We start from the raw sequence: 19,007 nt of genomic DNA, 5'->3' as shown, positions 1-19,007 counted from the left end.
ATTATTCTTAGACAAAGTAAAATTAATTGGTTTATGATCCTGGAAACTGTGAACATACAAATTATATATTACTGTGTATAATCTGTATTTTGTGGCACTGAAGTGACCTCAAGGGCTCGTGAATTACATGATACTACTGTTGAATACATCAAATACCTTTCTAATGAAACTGTGATTGGACTGGCAAGATAAATCAATGACGATCTCTGCCATCATAATTATGGCAATTGGTTTGTTCTTTAAAGCAAGTTATCTGTTTCTAACATACTCATACTTTAGGTTAATGTCTTGTATTTATTGGATTATACATCTAGATTAACTTTATGATTTGCAGCCGGCCAGCTTTGTTGCTCTTCGGGAATGGTGTTCTGACGATGAGACCCTGACAGAGGTGTGCCTGTCCCCGGTGTCTCCTTCAGTGCCGGTCAAGGTATGCCCCCCACAGAAGGAACCAGCTGCCCACAAGCTGCCCTCTCCTGAACAACGTGTTCTTGCCCTTTCTCTGAAATACCCTCCTGAGCTGGTGCCTATTGATGTCTCTGGCTCTGGCTTCAAGCGACTTGAAAAGTTCCGGCAGTCACTAGTCCACGTGAGTTTCCTAACTCAGTGCTTTATACGTACTACTATCAATATGAAATGCTGTCTACCACCAACTCTGTTACTATATTCTGATGAAAAGTCTTGCTCAGTCTCTGAACCCACTTTTGCCATCATATGATAACAGACTAGCAGTTTGCAAAGAAACTGGTTACTAGTAGATTAAAGGCATAATGTGGTATGGTGTCAGTAGAAGTTTTCCTATGTGATCTTTAAATAGAACTGATTTAAGCATGTTCTCTTTCAGTTTGAATATTACAAAGGAAAACATCGGAGGAAGCGTGTTAAGAGAAGGAACACTATTGCCGATACACGAGATGTTCAGATAGCTCTAGCAGACAGAGAGGCAGCCTCCACATCGTAAGTGTTTGTGGCAAATTAAGTTGTCAGATGTAAAGATGAATATTATAGACAAATTCTAGCATATTATGGTATCAACTTGTTCTACATCATTATTAATGTTAATGTTACATTGTGTTTAGGTCTGGGCGTGGCAGGTCCTCCCCACGGTCCGGGTCGCCCAGCTCTCGTGGGGGTGTCTCCTTCACTGATCGCTCCTTTGACACCACAGAAACCCTCGACACCACATCAAATACCACCAAGACCAGCTCAGAGCGAGAGGTATGTCAGTTTGGCAGTGTGGATGTACCATGATTACTTTTGAGTAATGGAAAGATTTATTGCTTATCTACATCTACTTTTATCCAACTTTTCCTCAAATATATGCACACTATCTACTGTTACAATCTTTTCACTTAAGCAGTCCAGATATTCAACGTTCTATGTGAAAAATAAACTTTTAATGTTCCTTAAACATTGACTCTTCATTCTTTTCTTGGGAGTGTCCTTTTGTCTATCTATTTCCATCTTTTGTTAGTGATACCAGGTCTTGTCTGTGTATATTTTCCATATAGTTTACTATTATATACATCATTATTAGATCTTTCTCCCATCTATCTTTCAAAGTCTCATTTCCTTCAGTCTTTCTTCATAGGTAATGTCCTTCATCTCTGGCACCATTTTTGTAGCTGTCCTTTGAATTGTTATTAATTTCCTAAAATCCTTTTGCATATTAAAGTCATTTAAGTCTTGGTTTTTCTTTGTGGTGTGTGTAATTCAGCACGGTCGTCTGCTGGTCACCCAGCCAGTCTTCCCCATTACGGAACGAGCTCAGAGCTCATAGACCGATCTTTGGGTAGTGTGTGAGTGCACGCGCAATAGCTAAGATATTATTTTGGAAATGTCTGTCAAAAAAGGCAATAAAGAAAGGAAAGACAGAACAAGTTAGTATTTGGAGGACCAGAAGAAAGTTTTACCACCAGAACTTAGGAACCAGTGGAGAGATGATGAAAGGCAACAAGTTGGTGATGAATTCTCAATTTTAGAACCCCAATGACTGTAGTGCTAAGTGAAGACAGCTCTGGATAATATTGTTTTGGTATGTAAACTATACAATTATATGAAAAAAAAAAAATTATCACCATAATTGTTTGTAAGACACCATGTGTGTTATTGATGATGAGAATTGACAGTGTAAGAGATTGGCAGCTCTACTGTGAATGATATAAATGAAGAAAGTTTACAAGTAAAAGTGTAAGGGCTAAGGGCAGTAACCTCATTCTGTGTAGCTGTAGATGTAATATTTTAATAGTATATATTTGTCTCTTTTTCACTTATCTCTCTCTCTCTCTCTCTCTCTCTCTCTCTCTCTCTCTCTCTCTCTCTCTCTCTCTCTCTCTCTCTCTCTCTCTCTCTCTCTCTCTCTCTCTCTCTCTCTCTCTCTCTCTCTCTCTCTCTCTCAGTTGTACTTATTTTCCATCAAACTTCAGAGAGTAAAATGTTTTTTTTTTTTTTTTTTTTTTTTTTTTTTCCATAATCCCACAGAATCATCCTCTTTCTCTGGGTATTGAGGTGTGTGTTCCAGCACTACCTCGCAATGCTCACACGGTGTCTCGGCGCATGGCCAGGGAGAACACTTTTAGGTAAGATTGCAGTCTCCTAGTGTTAGTTATTTTATCAGTTTATTTACATCTTTGCAGAACATACTTAATGTACTCCTTATGTTAGATGCTTTAATAGAGTATGTAGAGTAATCTATAAGTAATATCCCACATCTTCAGTGATTTCCTTGGGTAGAAGTAGAATTCTTTTATATCTAAGCATTAAGCCTTGAATTTGATTGATTCTGCAGAGAAAATGAGTTAACAGATAAGGAAGGAGCTGGGTCTTCAGGAGGTAACCCTGCCCCAGTAGTTGGGTCCTGGCAGGCCCTGGCACCCCACATCTCCGAGCTAGTTAAGAACTCCAAACGTGACACTACTGCAGAGAGGCAGAGGTCACACCTTCCCATTTTGACACATTCGCCAGCTATGAACATAGCTGTAAAGCTGAGGTATAGTTCCACTGAATGCTTGTGAATGGTTGAAAATATCACTACATAGTTCTTTATCTTAGAGGAAATCATTTTAGAACTGTAGCATTGCACACATAGATCTCTGTAATTTGTTTATTATAGTGAGTGGTAATGTTCCCTTCCTTGCTTTCACTCAGTGCACCTCAACAAATCCCCAGAGTCTAAGCTATCTCTGGGGCATGGCCCAACACCCGTACACATGAGTTAACACATGTGGGAGCACAAGGTTGAAATTACATAAAATTTGTCAGCATTAAAGAAAAGCTGATTTAAGTGTCTTCACATTAACTGAAGTTCCTTCATTATGGAAGAGTTATACTGGTATGTTATTGAATATGTGATTGTGTTGTGCCTCATGGTAGCAAGTATCTTGCTATTTCAGTCATGAATATTAACATTCTGCATTACATTATATATATATATATATATATATATATATATATATATATATATATATATATATATATATATATATATATATATATATATATATATATATATATATGCCCACAACTTATTACCAGAATCCTGTTTGGCATGAATGTTGTGCTTTTTGAAAAAGAAGAGGGGCCATTACAAAATTACATCACTTTTCTGTAGCAATTTTTTTATCCCCTTTCCTCTTATCATGCCACACACTATTGCCAGACACCTCCTCAAACAATTATGCATCACCAAAATTTTGTGTGTGCAGTTTTTCCATCACCCTTTGCTGGATTAAAATTTCTTTAGGAGAACCAAATTACAAATAATATTTAGCTGAAAGGGTTTGTGGTATGGAAATGTGGAGGGTGAAATGAGAGGAAGAGTAATATAGAGAAACTTTGATCTCTTAGGTTGTGATATGTCTAGTAAAAATTAAAATAAGGGATGAAATGATAATGCCAAACAATTGGATATTTTTATTTTTTAATTTATTTTTTATTTATTTATTTTATTTTATTTTTTTTTTATTTATTTATTTATTTATTTATTTTTTTTTTTTTTGCCTTTGGTGTACAAAGAATGGATACTGAATTCAAAATTTCTAAAACATATGTACTTATGTTGTGTAAAGATGCGGGAAATGTAGTGTGAGTGGTTAAAGAAGTTAAGTGTAGTGCTTCGGCTACATAAAACGGAAAATATGATGATAAAAAATACATGTCTAGTTGACTAAAGAGGATGGTCCCAAGTAGAATGGGAAGTTGTAGATTACATGAGCCAAATGGGAGAAAGAATATGATTAGAGCATGTAGGAGCAGAAAAGGAAAACTTACACCATGCCACTTGGAAAAGTTCATAAAAACCACTTTGAATTATTTAATTATATTTATAGGGAGAATGAGAAAAAAAAAAGCCACAATGCATCCTGAAGCAGAAAATGGCATTTATTCTCTTGCCTTTCATTATATTCTGTTAGTTTCTAGGATGACTAACTTATCTTAGCTCCTCACAATGAAACTATTAAGGTCTGCATTATGTACAGATGGCAGCACTTGACTCCTTATAATTTCTCAGTAGCAGTAGCCCAACATCAAATGAAGGCCTCAAGTTTTCCTTTGATTGGTTCAGCCTCCTCAGAAACTAAGCCTTTAGGCTCCACACTCTTGACTTGACCTTCCCCTCCATTCCCTGTCCAACCACCCCATGATCAGAGTGTCATCATGTTAGCTCCCTTTCCACCACCACCCTGTGTGTGTGTGTGATTCACTGTTTGATCTGCTGCAGTCTCTGACGAGACAGCCAGACATTACCCTACGGAACGAGCTTAGAGCTCATTATTTCCGATCTTCGGATAGGCCTGAGACCAGTGTGTGTGTATTTACCTAGTTGTAGTTTTACAGGGCTTGGGCTTTATGCTCGTGTGGCCCCGTCTCTATATCTACACTTATCCAATCTTTCTTTAAAACTGTGTACACTCGTTGCAGACAGTACTTCTTCATTCAAACTGTTCCACGTCTCAACATCTTTGCGGGAAACTATACTTTTTTTAATATCTCTTAGACATCTTCCCTTCCTCTTCTTCTTGTGCTTCGATTGGCATATTCTTCTCTCAGGATCAGATACTCATTGTCCACTTGGTCTGTTCCGTTGATCAATTTATAAACTTGTATGAGATCCCCTCTCTCCCTTCTCTGTTCCAATGTTGGTAGATCCATAGCCTTTAGTCTCTCCTCATATGTCATCCCTTCAAGTTCTGGGACCATTCTTGTAGCAATTTTTTGTAGTCTCTCCAGCTTCCTTATGTGTTTCTTTTTGTGAGGGGTCCACACTACTCCTGCATATTCCAATCTGGGTCTTATTATAGTACTTATCAGTTTCTTCATCATTTCTTTGTCCATGTAGTGAAATGCTATTCCAATATTCCTTAGCAAATTATATGTCTCTCTGAAAATTCTATCAATATGGCTTGCTGGTTGATTATTTTCTTCCATCGTCACTCCCAAATCCTTTTCCTTTTTTACTTTCTCCAGTTCTACTCCATCTCCCATCTTATAGATTCCCACTGGTCGTCTTTCACTCTTTCCATGACATGGCTTTTGTCCACATTGAATTCCATCTCCCACTTTTTACTCCATTCCCAGATCTTATTTAGGTCTTCTTGCAGTATTTCACAGTCCTCTTTTTGCTTTATGACTCTGCACAGTTTCGCATCATCCGCAAACGAACGTGTGTGTGTGTGTGTGTAATTCACTGTTTGATCTGCTGCAGTCTCTGACGAGACAGCCAGACGTTACCCTACGGAACGAGCTCAGAGCTCATTATTTCCGATTTTGGGATAGGTCTGAGACCAGGCACACACCACACACCGGGACAACAAGGTCACAACTCCTCGATTTACATCCCGTACCTACTCACTGCTAGATGAACAAGGGGCTACACGTGAAAGGAGACACACCCAAATATCTCCACCCGGCCGGGGAATCGAACCCCGGTCATCTGGCGTGTGAAGCCAGCGCTCTAACCACTGAGCTACCGGGCCGTGTGTGTGTGTGTGTGTGTGTGTGTGTGTGTGTGTGTGTGTGTGTGTGTGTGTGTGTGTGTGTGTGTGTGTAAACCAATCAAGCCTTCACCTGGTGTGGATTTACCAAGTGTTGCAACTGAGAAATTATATGGGCAGAATTGGCAAGGAATCAACTGCTGGTGTCTACACATAATGCAGACTTTATTCCAGTGCAGCAGCAATTTAACATGGTATTACAATGTCAGTGTGTCACCAGCTCACAAAGCAAGCAATACAAAATAATTGATGGATGATGATTTTTTAAAGGCTCCATGCATGTTTGCATGTGTTGGCTTTGTTCATCTAATGATGCCTCTCAAGGCTGCACTGGTAAATTGCAATCTCCATGGAGGTATCATGCCCTGTGAATTGAAGAGATTTTCAAGGGCAGTAGGTGGAATGAAGCCCTGGTTAGTTATGCATGCTGAGATGTATTATTTGATATATGCATGGCAGTTGTGAATGCACATTGTAATAGCAAAAACTTTATAGCTTTTCACAAAGTTAGGTTAGAGCTTCAACTGGACATATAAGTTGGTAAATGTAAAGTAAACATTGTGAAAGATAAAAATGTGTGCATAATTTGAATTATTGTGAAAAAAATAATCCCTTTTTGGTTTAAGAACAGAAAGATGAGTTTAAAAAATTGTGGAATATGTGGTTTTATAGCTACATAACATATTCATATGTACCTCACTCTTATGTGCATGACACAAGACTTGCATACTTTGTGTCTTTCATAGGCTTGTTCCAGTGGATATGAGCTACAATGTGACATTCTTTAGGTACATCAGAAACTGTGGGCATGTCATTCTTTGCTTGATATTTTTGGTGTTGTCAATTTTTTTACAATTTTCCAAAATTTTTTACAATTTTCCATATATATATATATATATATATATATATATATATATATATATATATATATATATATATATATATATATATATATATATATATATATATATATATATATATATATATATATATATATATATGAAATGGGTTTCTTCATTTAGGATATGAATAGTTTCACGATACATCAGTCAATAAGTCAAGTTTTATTTGGCTGGCTTCATATTTCACTAACATAGTTTCTGAAATTCACTTGTGTATTTGAATCATATATATATATATATATATATATATATATATATATATATATATATATATATATATATATATATATATATATATATCAGCATAGTTTTAGCTAATCTATTGCTTATTGTATTCTGTGAAATTGTCTAATGAGAACGGGTTGTATTCCAACAGAGAAGGAACAAAAGACGAATGCACTCGCTCCTCTTCTGGTAATTGGTCAGCTTCTTCCAGCACCCGAACCTCTGTTGAGTCTGACCAGCATCGGCCACTGGCATCACCTACATCCTCATATGAACAAGACTCAATCCCTTCTGAGTAAGAGAGCACATTATTAGTACAGTTCTGAATACTTTCAAACAAGGGTTGCTTTGAAAACTTTAAAATTCTAAAGCATAATATATGTAGATAAGCTGGTGAATATAGATATACTGATTCATAGTGACATCAGCAATTCAGATAACTCACTTTGCCTTTGCTATAATTATTGCATAAAAGTAGATGCATGTTCAATGCTTTTGCTATAATTATTGCGTAAAAGTATATGCATGTTCAAACTCACAAACTCAAACCCTAATGATATTCAATTTCCCTATTTTCATTCACATCCTGAACCTTGCATCAGATTTAAAAAGCAAAACTCTGAAAGATAGGATTTGAATGAATTAATTCAAATCCTAACATTAGTAAAAAGTATTTGCCAATAGATAGAAGGCTTGGATCAAAATAGATGTGGGTGCAGCTCAGGATACAAAGGACACACCTGAACTACTCATAAGTAATTAGTACAGTCAGTGTCACAGCATCTACATAACGGTCATCCTGCTTCCCTTTGGTGCCTGGAGGATCTGAGTTTAAAGTTCCTGTCTTGTTTAGGTCACCTGGCATTTTGCATTATCAGGGATAGTTTTGGACACTACTTTAGTATTATGTATCCATTTTTTAAATAATGACTGAGGTCTGTTATGATTTATTTCTTAAGATTTATTTCTTAAAAGGGTAAAAAAAAACTAGTAAAGTAATCCTTCACTACCCTTTTAAGAAATAAATATATCTCAACAAACAGATTTTCTGTATATATGAGTTTATTTGTTCTGATATGTCTGATATTACACAAGGCCTCAAAATGCTTCATAATTTTTTTTGTTAAATTGATTTTGCAAATTCCTTATAGTTATTCTATTTTCAGGTCTCTGCATGTTCGATCATCATCTCCATCAAGTAACCTGCGAACAAACTCCAGAACAACGGATGATCTGCCCTCAACTTCCTCCCACACCAGTGACGGCACTTTAACCCCAACTCAAGATATCCAGGACATCCCTTTCTTAGATGATGACACTGGCTCAGCTTACTCATGTGACACTGAAGGTTACTACACTTCCTTCCATATAGACAGTGGTATCCGTTCCGTCAGTTATGAGGGAAACAAGCTAGCTGAGAGTGAATACGAACTTTTTGGGAAAGGAAGTACCGGCACTACAAACAGCTCTGCCAGCATTGGAACTGTAGTTATGAGGAACCCAGAGAAAAAGACTCCACCAAAGCCACCTCAGAGGGTGAGCTCTTTGGAAAGAAAACAAGAAAACAGAGAAAGTGTAATAACTGTGATTCATGTAAATGGATCTACATCTTCACGTGAAGATGTGGCAGCTGAACTGCCAGACAAGACTAGCAGTCAGGATGGCGACAGCAAAAGTTCCCGTGATGGTGACAGTGGTCGTGAAACATCTAGTTCTCCCACTGAACCAACAAGTCCACGCCAGCCTAGCTTGCCTTCTCCAGAGATGGAGTGTTCTGAATCGGATCTCGAGGCAGACAGGCAAGAGATTCTACGAGTGAAAACTACAATCAATTCCAGTCGGATACCATCAATGTGTGTTATAACGCCTCCACAGAGTGATGACGAGAGTGTTAGGTCTGGAAGTGTTCCCCTATCCAGGGAAAGTTCAGGGTCACAAATTGACAATCCAGGGCAACAGGCACCTCCTCAGGGACTTCTGGGTTCCCTTGTCAGTCAAGGGCAATCTCATGGTGTTACTGCCAAAATGCTGTCATTCCAGAACAGTGGTGCAAAAAGTGGTGGTGCAAGAAGTGTTGGTGCTATTAGTGGTGGGAAGAGTGCAGTAGATGATAGTACTTCTGAGAAAGACTCTGGAGGAAAAGTTCCTGTGGTATCCCATGGTTACACTCCAACACTTACCGTCATACCCCGGGGCAAAGATGGTGATATCAATGCCCACCTCAAAGGCATCATGCACACTGCAGCAGTGTCTGCCCCTTCTCGGCCCGATCCCGACCAACCTGTTTTGATACGACCATCATTGGTCAAACAAGCTGAAAGAGAGAAAAGATTATCACAAGAAAGTGATGATTCTCAAAATACTGAATTACAGAGGCAATCAACATCAAAAGAAGAAAAACAAAAAGCTCAGGTTGAAAAAGGACAGATATATAGTTCTGAACTCATATCCTATAAAGAACTGCCACCACCCACAACCACAACTGCTCACCCCTTCAGTGCTGTGCCATCCAGTGTGAAGCAAAATGTTGTAATCACTCCAACCAACTCCCTAGAGAGGAGGAAAGCTAATCCTGCAAAAGCTGGTGCCAGAGTAACCCTGAACTCTGATGGAAAGGTGGTCTATTCATCAGACAGTCTCCCACGTCGCAAGGGTCACTCATCCTTTGAACCAGGACCATACATAAAGCCACAGGTTACAAATGCTACACAAACTCAGGCTGTGGGAGGAGGTACTGTCAGCTCAACTGTTCCTAGTACAGCACACATCAAACCTTCAGTATCTGGAGCATCAAGCAGTATACAGCACACTCCACTGCCACCTCCTCCTACCTCCACTGTCAATGCTGAAACGTCAACATTGCCTCATCCAATGGCACAGAGACCCCAGCAGCCCCTTCCACATTCAGCAACACATGCACCTCCTGGACCAGCAGGAGTTTCTCACTCCAAACAGTTTCTTCCTGTGGCATCTCAAAGCACACATTCTTCATCAGTGACAACTACTCCAACTACGCATAAACCTCCAGGTACTTCACAACCTACATCATTATCTTCAGCAGGTTCAGCTCCTTCTCCTCACCAGCAAACAACATTGCTTTCCAAACTCCACTCATCATCACCACAACAGTCTCATCTACCATTTTCAACACAACCTCATTCAGTGCTTCCTGCAGCATCTCATCCAGTTCCTTTGTCACAGCCTCATCCTGTACCCTCATTGCAATCTCATCCTACTCTTACATCACAGTCTTCTCTACCCCTTACATCTCAGTCTCATGCAGCTCCTTCACCACAACTACATCCTACACTCCCATCACAACCTCATCCAGTTCTTCCAGGACAACCTCACTCAGTTCTTCCAGCACAATCTCAAACAGTACTGCCACCACAGACTCACCAGGCACCACAAGCTCAACACCCACCACTACAGCATCAGTCATCACTCCCTTCCCAACCCCACATAGCTTCAACACAACCTCACCCAATACTTTCACAGCCACATCCAGTGTCATCACATCCTCATCCAATACAAGCAACACAGCCTCACCCAGTACAGTCATCACAGTCACTCTCAACACAAATGCCTACATCCTCTCAAATGTTGTCCACTGCATCACCACAATCTGTTTTACTCTCATCCAAACAAACTGCATCACCTCACATGTCTGTCAAGATGCAGCCTAAATCTGACCCCCTTAGCACAGCTCCTGCTCCATCCCCTGTGCCGATGCAGGCCTCCTTGATACGCACACCTCAGTCTCTTCCACAGCAGAGACTACAACAAACAACACAACAACCTCAGTCACCAAGCAATCAGAAGCAAAGTGCTGTGAATGCAAAGGGTGAAGATGAACTACTAGTTTCTGATAAGCAAATCTCAAGTGTGTCTGGAAGTTCCAACAGTATATATGGAACAACACAGCAACAGCAACTCAAGCAACAGCAACAACAAATTCTACAAGCACGACAAGAGGCACAAATGCAACTTTTACAACAGCAGCAGCAACAGATTTATCAAACACGTCAAGAGGCTCAAAGAGTTATACAGCAGCAGCAACTACAGCAACTCCAACAACAACAGCTGCAAAAGCAACAATTGCAACAGTTGCAACAACAACAATTACAACAACAACACTTGCAGCAACATTATCTATATCAAACAAAAGATGAAGCTCAAATGCAACTGCAGCAACAACAAATTCTGCTGCAACAGCCAATATATCAAACTCATCAAGAGCTCCAGCAAGCACGTCATCACATTGCTCCTGCATCACAGTCCCAAGCCCAGCCACTTTCTCAGCCAGGAGTGACCTCTGGAAGTGTCATCATGGCCTCTCAAGGAGCACCCATGTCTCCAAGAAGTCAACGGGCAGGGGCCTATGTGCATGTTCAGGGACAGGTCTCATCAGGAGCAACTCCACAGCAGATGGTAGCAGCTGCACAAACCTCTCAGGGCAGTCAGTCTAGTAGTAAAAGTGGTCAGCGCTCACAAAACTCACAGGGATACACCCCTGGAGACACCACTTCTCGTGCACCCACCCCTGTACAGGGCCCCATCACCTCCAGTCCTCATCGAGGTGTCCACAGCACTGAGGCCTTCACTCACCAACACCTACGCACTGATCCAGGTACACAATTTGCTAGTGCACAGGCATCTCTCGTAGCTAGTGACCTAGATCCTTCTACTGACCGTGTGCTCTTAGCTTTGGCCCATGCCCGCTTGGCCACCCATCAGCCTTTTACTTTGCCACACACTAATCAGGATAAATTAGCACTGCAGAGGAGAAATATGGAAACAAGTCCTTTAAAAAATGTTCGGATGGGGAACAACAGCCCTTTTCAAAGAAATAATAGCTACAAATTAGCTACAACTCCTCTTGCTGAAGCAACCAACAATTTATTTCGTCGTGTTGAAGGTTTGAGTAGTGTGGATGATTTTAGAGATAGTAATTTACCACTTGTTAACAACACTACAGTTTATGGTCCTAGAGGTAACACTGGTAAACCTTTCCACTACCTATCAAGGAAGAACTTTATGGGTCAGAGCAAGAGCTTGGCAGTGAAGCGTCCTGTTAGTCCAGGTCAAGTCACTAATCCTAATTTAGGTCAGCGGAGATTTTATGGAGCTCAAGTCATGGTCAATCCAGCACTGCTGCAAGAACTAAAAACCCCACGGGAAGTCAAAAGCAAAGAAAATAAGACTGAGGATGAAATTAAAGTGGCTCATAGTGGTCTCACTCCAAGAAATAAATTAAATGACACAAAACCTCGCATTGTTGGCATGGTAAAGAAAGTAGAATCACCTACAAATGACACTGAAATCTGGTGATGACAGGGCACCTTTTAAAATGACAATACAATCTAACACAAAACTAGTCACAACATATCATTTAACAGCTCCAGGGTCAGTCAACTATGTGTGATTTCCCATTTCAGAGAAGGATTAAGTGAAATTTCAAAACCAAATAGTACAGTACTAAAATTAAAAAGAAATCCTGAACAGTCATCTCCCCTTATTAATATACCTGAACCAGTCATCTCATCTTATTAATTTAAAGGCCACGGTGGATGATGCCTTGCCAAGTGCACCTTATGTCTGACAGGGTAATTTTAGTCACTGCTACACTTGCTTTGCATGTACTGCACTTCCACATCCCTGTATCAGTATCTGTCTCCTTATTTTCATAATTTACAGCTACTTTCTAGGGACACATATCACAAGATGCTGTAAGAATAATGGCAGTGGAAGAGTGCAATTAACTAGCCAAGTTAATCTGCACTCGTCAAATTATCATTTAACAAAGAAAATATCATGTTCCATAATGATATTGGACATGTATCAATGACCAGGTGTTTTTCATGAAACTACAGTGTGGATCAGAAAAGCATTCTTCTCTCTTTAAGAGGAAAAATGTTGACTAACATTTACAATATCACAAAGTAAGTTCAAGCGTGCCCCATATATACATATTTATAGTAATACTTCATTATAATGGGCTTTTAATTCTAAAGCAAACCCCCTATTACACAAAAATTAAGGATAGGTAACACGCATAAAGAACAAAGCCATAATGTGTGTGCTACATCTGCATAAATACTGCAATCAATGTACATTCATAATAGTACTAAAATGAATGAGCCTCTATCTTAAATGCTCCATCTACAGAAGTACAGTAGTTTTTTTTTTTTTTTTTTGCACAACCTTCAGATTAGTTCATCTTTTGCAGACTAGTTGTAATTCTCCTCATAATGGTTTACTCACAAGCTGAGTATTGCTTGAGTGCAGGTGTAGATAACTAGTGCTTAATGGAGTGTGATTGGTATACTGCCATCTGCAATTTACATGTATTGTGTTAATGTGGTGAAAGGCTGCAATTCATAGTCCTGGGTCACTTTTACTGTCACTCTAAAATTTGTCATAGCAATAACCAAACTGTAGTGGATTTCAGTGTATTACAATGAAGTGTTGTTAACTGACTGAACACAAACTCACCTAATTTTTTACACACACTCATCTAATTTTTTAAGTATTCTGTCAGTAAAGCATCAATTGAATGATAAACACTACCATGGTTTATATTGTTTACAAAGGCATGTAAGTAACTTATCTGCAAGCCTGTCAAAGATGAGTAATTGCTAATCTGCCACACAATTTGCTTTATAAATACAATTTCACTATGTGTGGTTCACTCTCTTGTAGCTTAAGCCCCACCAGCTTGTTAACACACAATGTAATACTTAATTTTGGAAATAAGATCCTACACCTATCACACCAAGTAAAGCTTCATCATTTGGGGGAACTGCCAGTATAAATAATTAAAAATATTTAGCTTGCTAAAGACAATTGAGGAGGTTTTCTTCTTTTACAGGGTAAACCTGTGAAACACATTGCAAGTATTTTTTAATTCACTGTATTTGTATTCCAGTGAAGTTAAGACAATATTGAAGGCATTAAATTGACACATTATACATTATAAAATGATTGTATAAATAGCAGATATACACTTGCATATGGCATTGCTCAAACTTTCATACCAGTCACAGTGCACCATTTCCAGCAAGTTACATATCTACTGTGTAGTATAGCAGTTTGTGTACTGATGTGTCTGGCAGTGTTGGATGAGCTATTGCTTGCTTTGGTTGTGTGCATATAAAGACAGGTGAAACATGATTAAATACCAGTTTTTAATAATTATGAATTACAATTTCCTTCTTAATCAACATTTATAAATGAAAATTTGCTTTTACAAAAAAATTTAAAAGATCACCTTTTTCCTCACATGCAGTACATAGAGGGCAATAATTCTTAGTATACATTGGATTCCAATTAATGAGTACTTTTTCCATCACTTGGTTACAAATCATGATTCACTTGTCATTCATATCCATGAGTGGTAATACCTCCCAGATTTTTCTTTTCCCATCAGACATGTGATTCACATCCTGCGGTAGGCTTGGTTAATGCAGGATAAATTATTTCATGTACTGAAGGTTATAAATGAAATTACAGTAAAATCTCAATCCATTGGACTAACTGGAGACAAAGCCCATCTAATAAAATTTGATAGTTTGATCCAAATACAGCCAGCCCATAAATCTCCCTGTAGAATACAAGCTTTTTCAGTGGTTGAATAGAGAGCTGATTTAACCTATATGACCCAGTACTCGGACACAAGTGGGAGCCGACGACGACGACCCAACTCATATTACGTACTAACTTGTCAGCCAACTTACTAAATTACATTGTTACAACTCAACTAATTTTATGCTTTAATTATCTACAAGATGTACAAGAAAGAGGCAGGACATGCAAGTAAAGTCCAGATTTTATATATGTATTACAGCTATGTGAAAAGGAAAGTCAGATAATAGACTCCTGAAGGTAGTAAAAGATCAGTACTGGCCTGAATAGCTGGTGTTGTATTGCCTTTTATTTTTCAGGGGGATTTGGTTTACACCCAATTATTACTACATTCAATTGTCATTTTCTAGGCGTGGCAGCACTTCAATTTATTTTAGAATCCGTAAACTTAAGCTGGTTATGGAGGAGTTAGGATGCTCAGCTTACAGCCAAGATTACCTGAGTTTAAATACCAGACCAGCCTGACATTATTTTAGCTTTGTCTCATTTCATACTGTAGGCCTCTAGTCAAGACTCCTCCTCCTTATGCCAGCATGGCATGGTATCACACTTGATGCTTCCCCTAACTATTAAGTAAGAATCTTATCCTGCAGTGAAATCATATACATAGACTATATTAAGTAAGGCTCTTATCCTGCAGTGAAATCATATACATAAACTAAAGATGAGTAATTTTGGTGCAGAACCTCAAGGAAACATTACCACGTCATTTTGTTTCTTCTTAGTCACATTTAGTCTCTGGAATTCTGAATAACTGTGCACTTCTACAGTAAGGAGAAACCTTTGATACATGAAGCTTTAGACGCCCAGCAAACAAGAATGCTTAGTGAAATTTGTCTGAGCCAGAAGCTGTAATTAAGAGAGTGACTTGCTTTAAGCATTTCTCTGCTGTAACTTTTAATGGCATGATCTTTATAAGAAAACTGGAGAGAGTACAATGATTACAATAGCCTGTTTGCCGTTATTCTTTCCTTCTTAATGTTCTCAGGTCTGTGATATACATCAGTTTTGGTATAACAGTACAAGATATTTTCTTTTTAAGTTATGAGGAGTAAAAATTTATGATAATACATACTAGGTATAACTACTGTTGTCCTGACATTTCTGTAAAAAGATGTTTTATAGTAATGATAGTGCTCTTTGGCTTTGAAATTAATTATATTTTCGTTTTTACCCATGACAATGATAAGGTTTTGCTGAAATCAGTGAGCTGTGTGTGTGTGTGTGTGTGTGTGTGTGTGTGTGTGTGTGTGTGTGTGTGTATGTACACACATAGACACACACACACACACATGAGCCAGGGAGAGAGAGAGAGAGAGAGAGAGAGAGAGAGAGAGAGAGAGAGAGAGAGAGAGAGAGAGAGAGAGAATAGCATTAGATAAACTTAGTTGCACTTAATTTTGCTTTAGTGTGTTTGCATGTTTACTTTTGTTTTGTCAAAACTTTGCACAGTTTCATTTTCTGACTTGCTTCACGATGCACACTTTGCTCCTCTTGAACTTTCCAAATCCTGCCTATGAAAGGGTCAGAAACCTCACCTCTGCTTTAGCCTTCTTCCCCTGTTACTGTTGCTCATTTCTGGTGCTGCCACTGTGGGAGCACAACACTTCTCTTAATTAAGGACATTTGAGATTGATGAACTTTGAGTAATTTCATTAATTTCAATTTTAAGTGTATGATTTGGTAACAATTATCCCAGTACATACTTTTTTTTAAGTTAATTCATACAGTACTTGGAAGAGGTGGATTCTTTCAGGTCATACATATTGTGAGTGCTTGTGCTTAAGTGAAAACATTTGTATACAGAAATTTAAGAGAACATTGGAAAATGTTAGCAGTTGCAAATAAGCAGAGTAAGATTACTTACCATGTTCTTTTTGTGTTCGGTGATCACTCCAGGCAGGGTGGTGTGGGCGGTGGTGGTGGTGGTGATGGTGGTGCTGGTAAGGGAGGAGGGGAAAGGAGCCTATGGTGTTGCTCCACTAGGCATAGGTTCTTTTCAAGGTTACAACACCACTGGAAACAAAATAGTAAAATGTATAAATATTCCTTGTTTTGGCTGGCAGCTGTATATAATAACCATCATATCTTGTGATAAAGGCACATTAGCAAGATGTATTCTCATCAAGTGAAGTACACTTGAAGGTCATTAATGTCAGCCAAATGTGGAAAGTAGATTTGGGCATTCCCATCCACCTTGCCTGCAGTGCCTCCCTTCTATTGTGGTGAAGCATGTTACAGCCACATGTACCAAGATCCCAATATACAGCCTTCTCCTGAAGCAGAGTTTTTGTTTGCTCCTTGGTGTCCCCTCAACCTTAATGCTGCTCTGATCATTGTACCGTGTGCCTGATTTACCATTTTACATATATTGATCTTTGCTGACTTGTCATAAACAGTGCAGTTCATCTTCTTTATGTTTGCTTGCTCTTGCATGTCTGTTGTGAATGGCCTATGCCTGACGTGACATGACGTGACGCATGAACAAGATACAATCCTGCATGATTTCTAAAAATTTATACAAGCCTTCATTTTCTCACACAGATTCCTTATAATTCCAGCCACAAAGAATCTGGTTAGATTACTTTAGATTGTAAAAAATTACTTCAGGTTATACTACAAAATATCACTAAACATTAGGCAATAAACTGAAAACAATGACAAAAACAAATTATGAATACTGTGCAAGCAAAACTAGCTTCCAGCTTAAATGTGATGTCAGTCATATTGACAAAGTTGATTACAATCTTTTAAAGCAATGCAGCTCATCTTACATGATGACCCTTTATCTATTTTTAATATCCCTCCCATAGCATATTTACTATGTTAGATGAAATTATATATATATTTTTAAGGTTTACATCCCAGCACCGTCTACAAAAAAACAAGACATGAGATTAAACAAATAATACAGGCATTGGACATTGTCAATCAAGAATTGCTTCTTGGAGTAATTTCACGATAAACTTTTGAACATGAATTTTGGGCAAATGACTTCATCATGCCCACAGGATTTTTTTCCTCCCTTTGTGACATACCCCCAGTTTGGGAAACAATGCTACAATATTTATAAATGGAGCCTCACTTAATTATTCACAGTGCTTTACTGTAAAAATTTAACAATACCTTAAAATTTATTTTATTTGCTAATTTCTGCAATGACCATCAATGTATGAGTGACTTGACCTGTCCTAAGCTAACAATTAGGCTTGAAGTAACATTCCAAAAGCTTTAGGCCAAAAAAGATGTATTCTAAGCAGTGTAGATGATGGCAGTGTATGTCGACTTCAAAGTGGTAAGTACTGTAGTCTTGTGTATCTTACACTCCAAATGAATGAATGAATGTGTGTGTGTGTGTGTGTGTGTGTGTGTGTGTGCATGTGCGTGTGTGTGTGTGTATATATATATATATATATATATATATATATATATATATATATATATATATATATATATATATATATATATATATATATATATATATATGCACACCATCTTGTCAACCTACCCAGACTACCAGTCTCCCACATCCTCACCATTTGCCCTACTTTCACAAACCTTTCTAGTACAAAACTGGCATCCATATTTGACTATAACCATTATTTCAATGATGCTTAAGATATAAAGCCTTATTTCTTCTCTCCATTAACTTAAACTCTCCATATCATCTTTTATAGATTCATTTCCATCTAGTAATGAATTGGATACCTTCTGCATGATTTGTACAGTCTACCTCAGAATTATGTACCTGAGTTTTCCAAGATTTAGCATGCACTTCATTTATTCATTCACTATAGTTTTATAAGTTTCTACTCCACTATCTTCACACATCACCATGGTAACAACATTCATCAATGTAATGCATTGTAACAGACTCTCACCTAATATCACTATCCATTATCCATTATAATTTTTCAACTATTTTCTCTCTAGTTCCCATTCTCACACCCTGCAACAAAATTCATCACATTTTTCACTCATGAAGGCAAAGAATGGATTTAACCACCTACACCTTTCATGGTGCCGAGTCAAAATTCATCATGAAGCAGTTCATCTCTAAGATTTCCATATATTTCATACAGGGAAATTACTGTATCCTATGTTTTAGAGCATACTAATTTATATACTATTCTAATTTAGTAACAGCTTAGTGTACATAACTCGCAAATGGAGGGCATGTAGCCAATCGTGAAGAGGGAACATGTAATATGTTGAAAGAAGAAATTGATCATTCAGTGGCTTA

The 19,007-nt window shown here is 38.2% G+C and overlaps 1 protein-coding gene and 1 long non-coding RNA gene across 5 annotated transcripts in view; one reads left to right on the top strand and one right to left on the bottom strand.

The window, feature by feature from the left end:
* The window catches only part of LOC123517055 (mucin-17-like), a 116,484-nt gene that overhangs the window by 91,627 nt on the left and 5,850 nt on the right, over positions 1-19,007 (top strand). For 2 of the 4 annotated variants that reach the window (XM_045276881.1, XM_045276883.1), the window contains exons 4-10: positions 335-589; positions 845-957; positions 1,080-1,218; positions 2,482-2,579; positions 2,789-2,989; positions 7,272-7,415; positions 8,287-11,750. In XM_045276881.1, coding sequence (XP_045132816.1) covers positions 335-589; positions 845-957; positions 1,080-1,218; positions 2,482-2,579; positions 2,789-2,989; positions 7,272-7,415; positions 8,287-11,750 — 4,414 coding nt within the window. The remainder of the gene's footprint in view (positions 1-334; positions 590-844; positions 958-1,079; positions 1,219-2,481; positions 2,580-2,788; positions 2,990-7,271; positions 7,416-8,286; positions 11,751-19,007) is intronic. The other 2 variants (XM_045276884.1, XM_045276882.1) reach the window with 2 other exon arrangements.
* LOC123517057 lies at positions 13,319-18,131 on the bottom strand. The gene is made up of 2 exons (XR_006678379.1): positions 16,632-18,131; positions 13,319-16,354 (listed from the first exon to the last, which is right to left on the bottom strand). It is a non-coding gene; the product is annotated as an uncharacterized LOC123517057 (long non-coding RNA).

This window comes from Portunus trituberculatus, chromosome 41, assembly GCF_017591435.1.
Source record: "Portunus trituberculatus isolate SZX2019 chromosome 41, ASM1759143v1, whole genome shotgun sequence".
Lineage (NCBI taxonomy): Eukaryota > Metazoa > Arthropoda > Malacostraca > Decapoda > Portunidae > Portunus > Portunus trituberculatus.
Note: the sequence above shows the minus strand (reverse complement) of the source record. Positions and strands in the feature narration are given on the sequence as shown.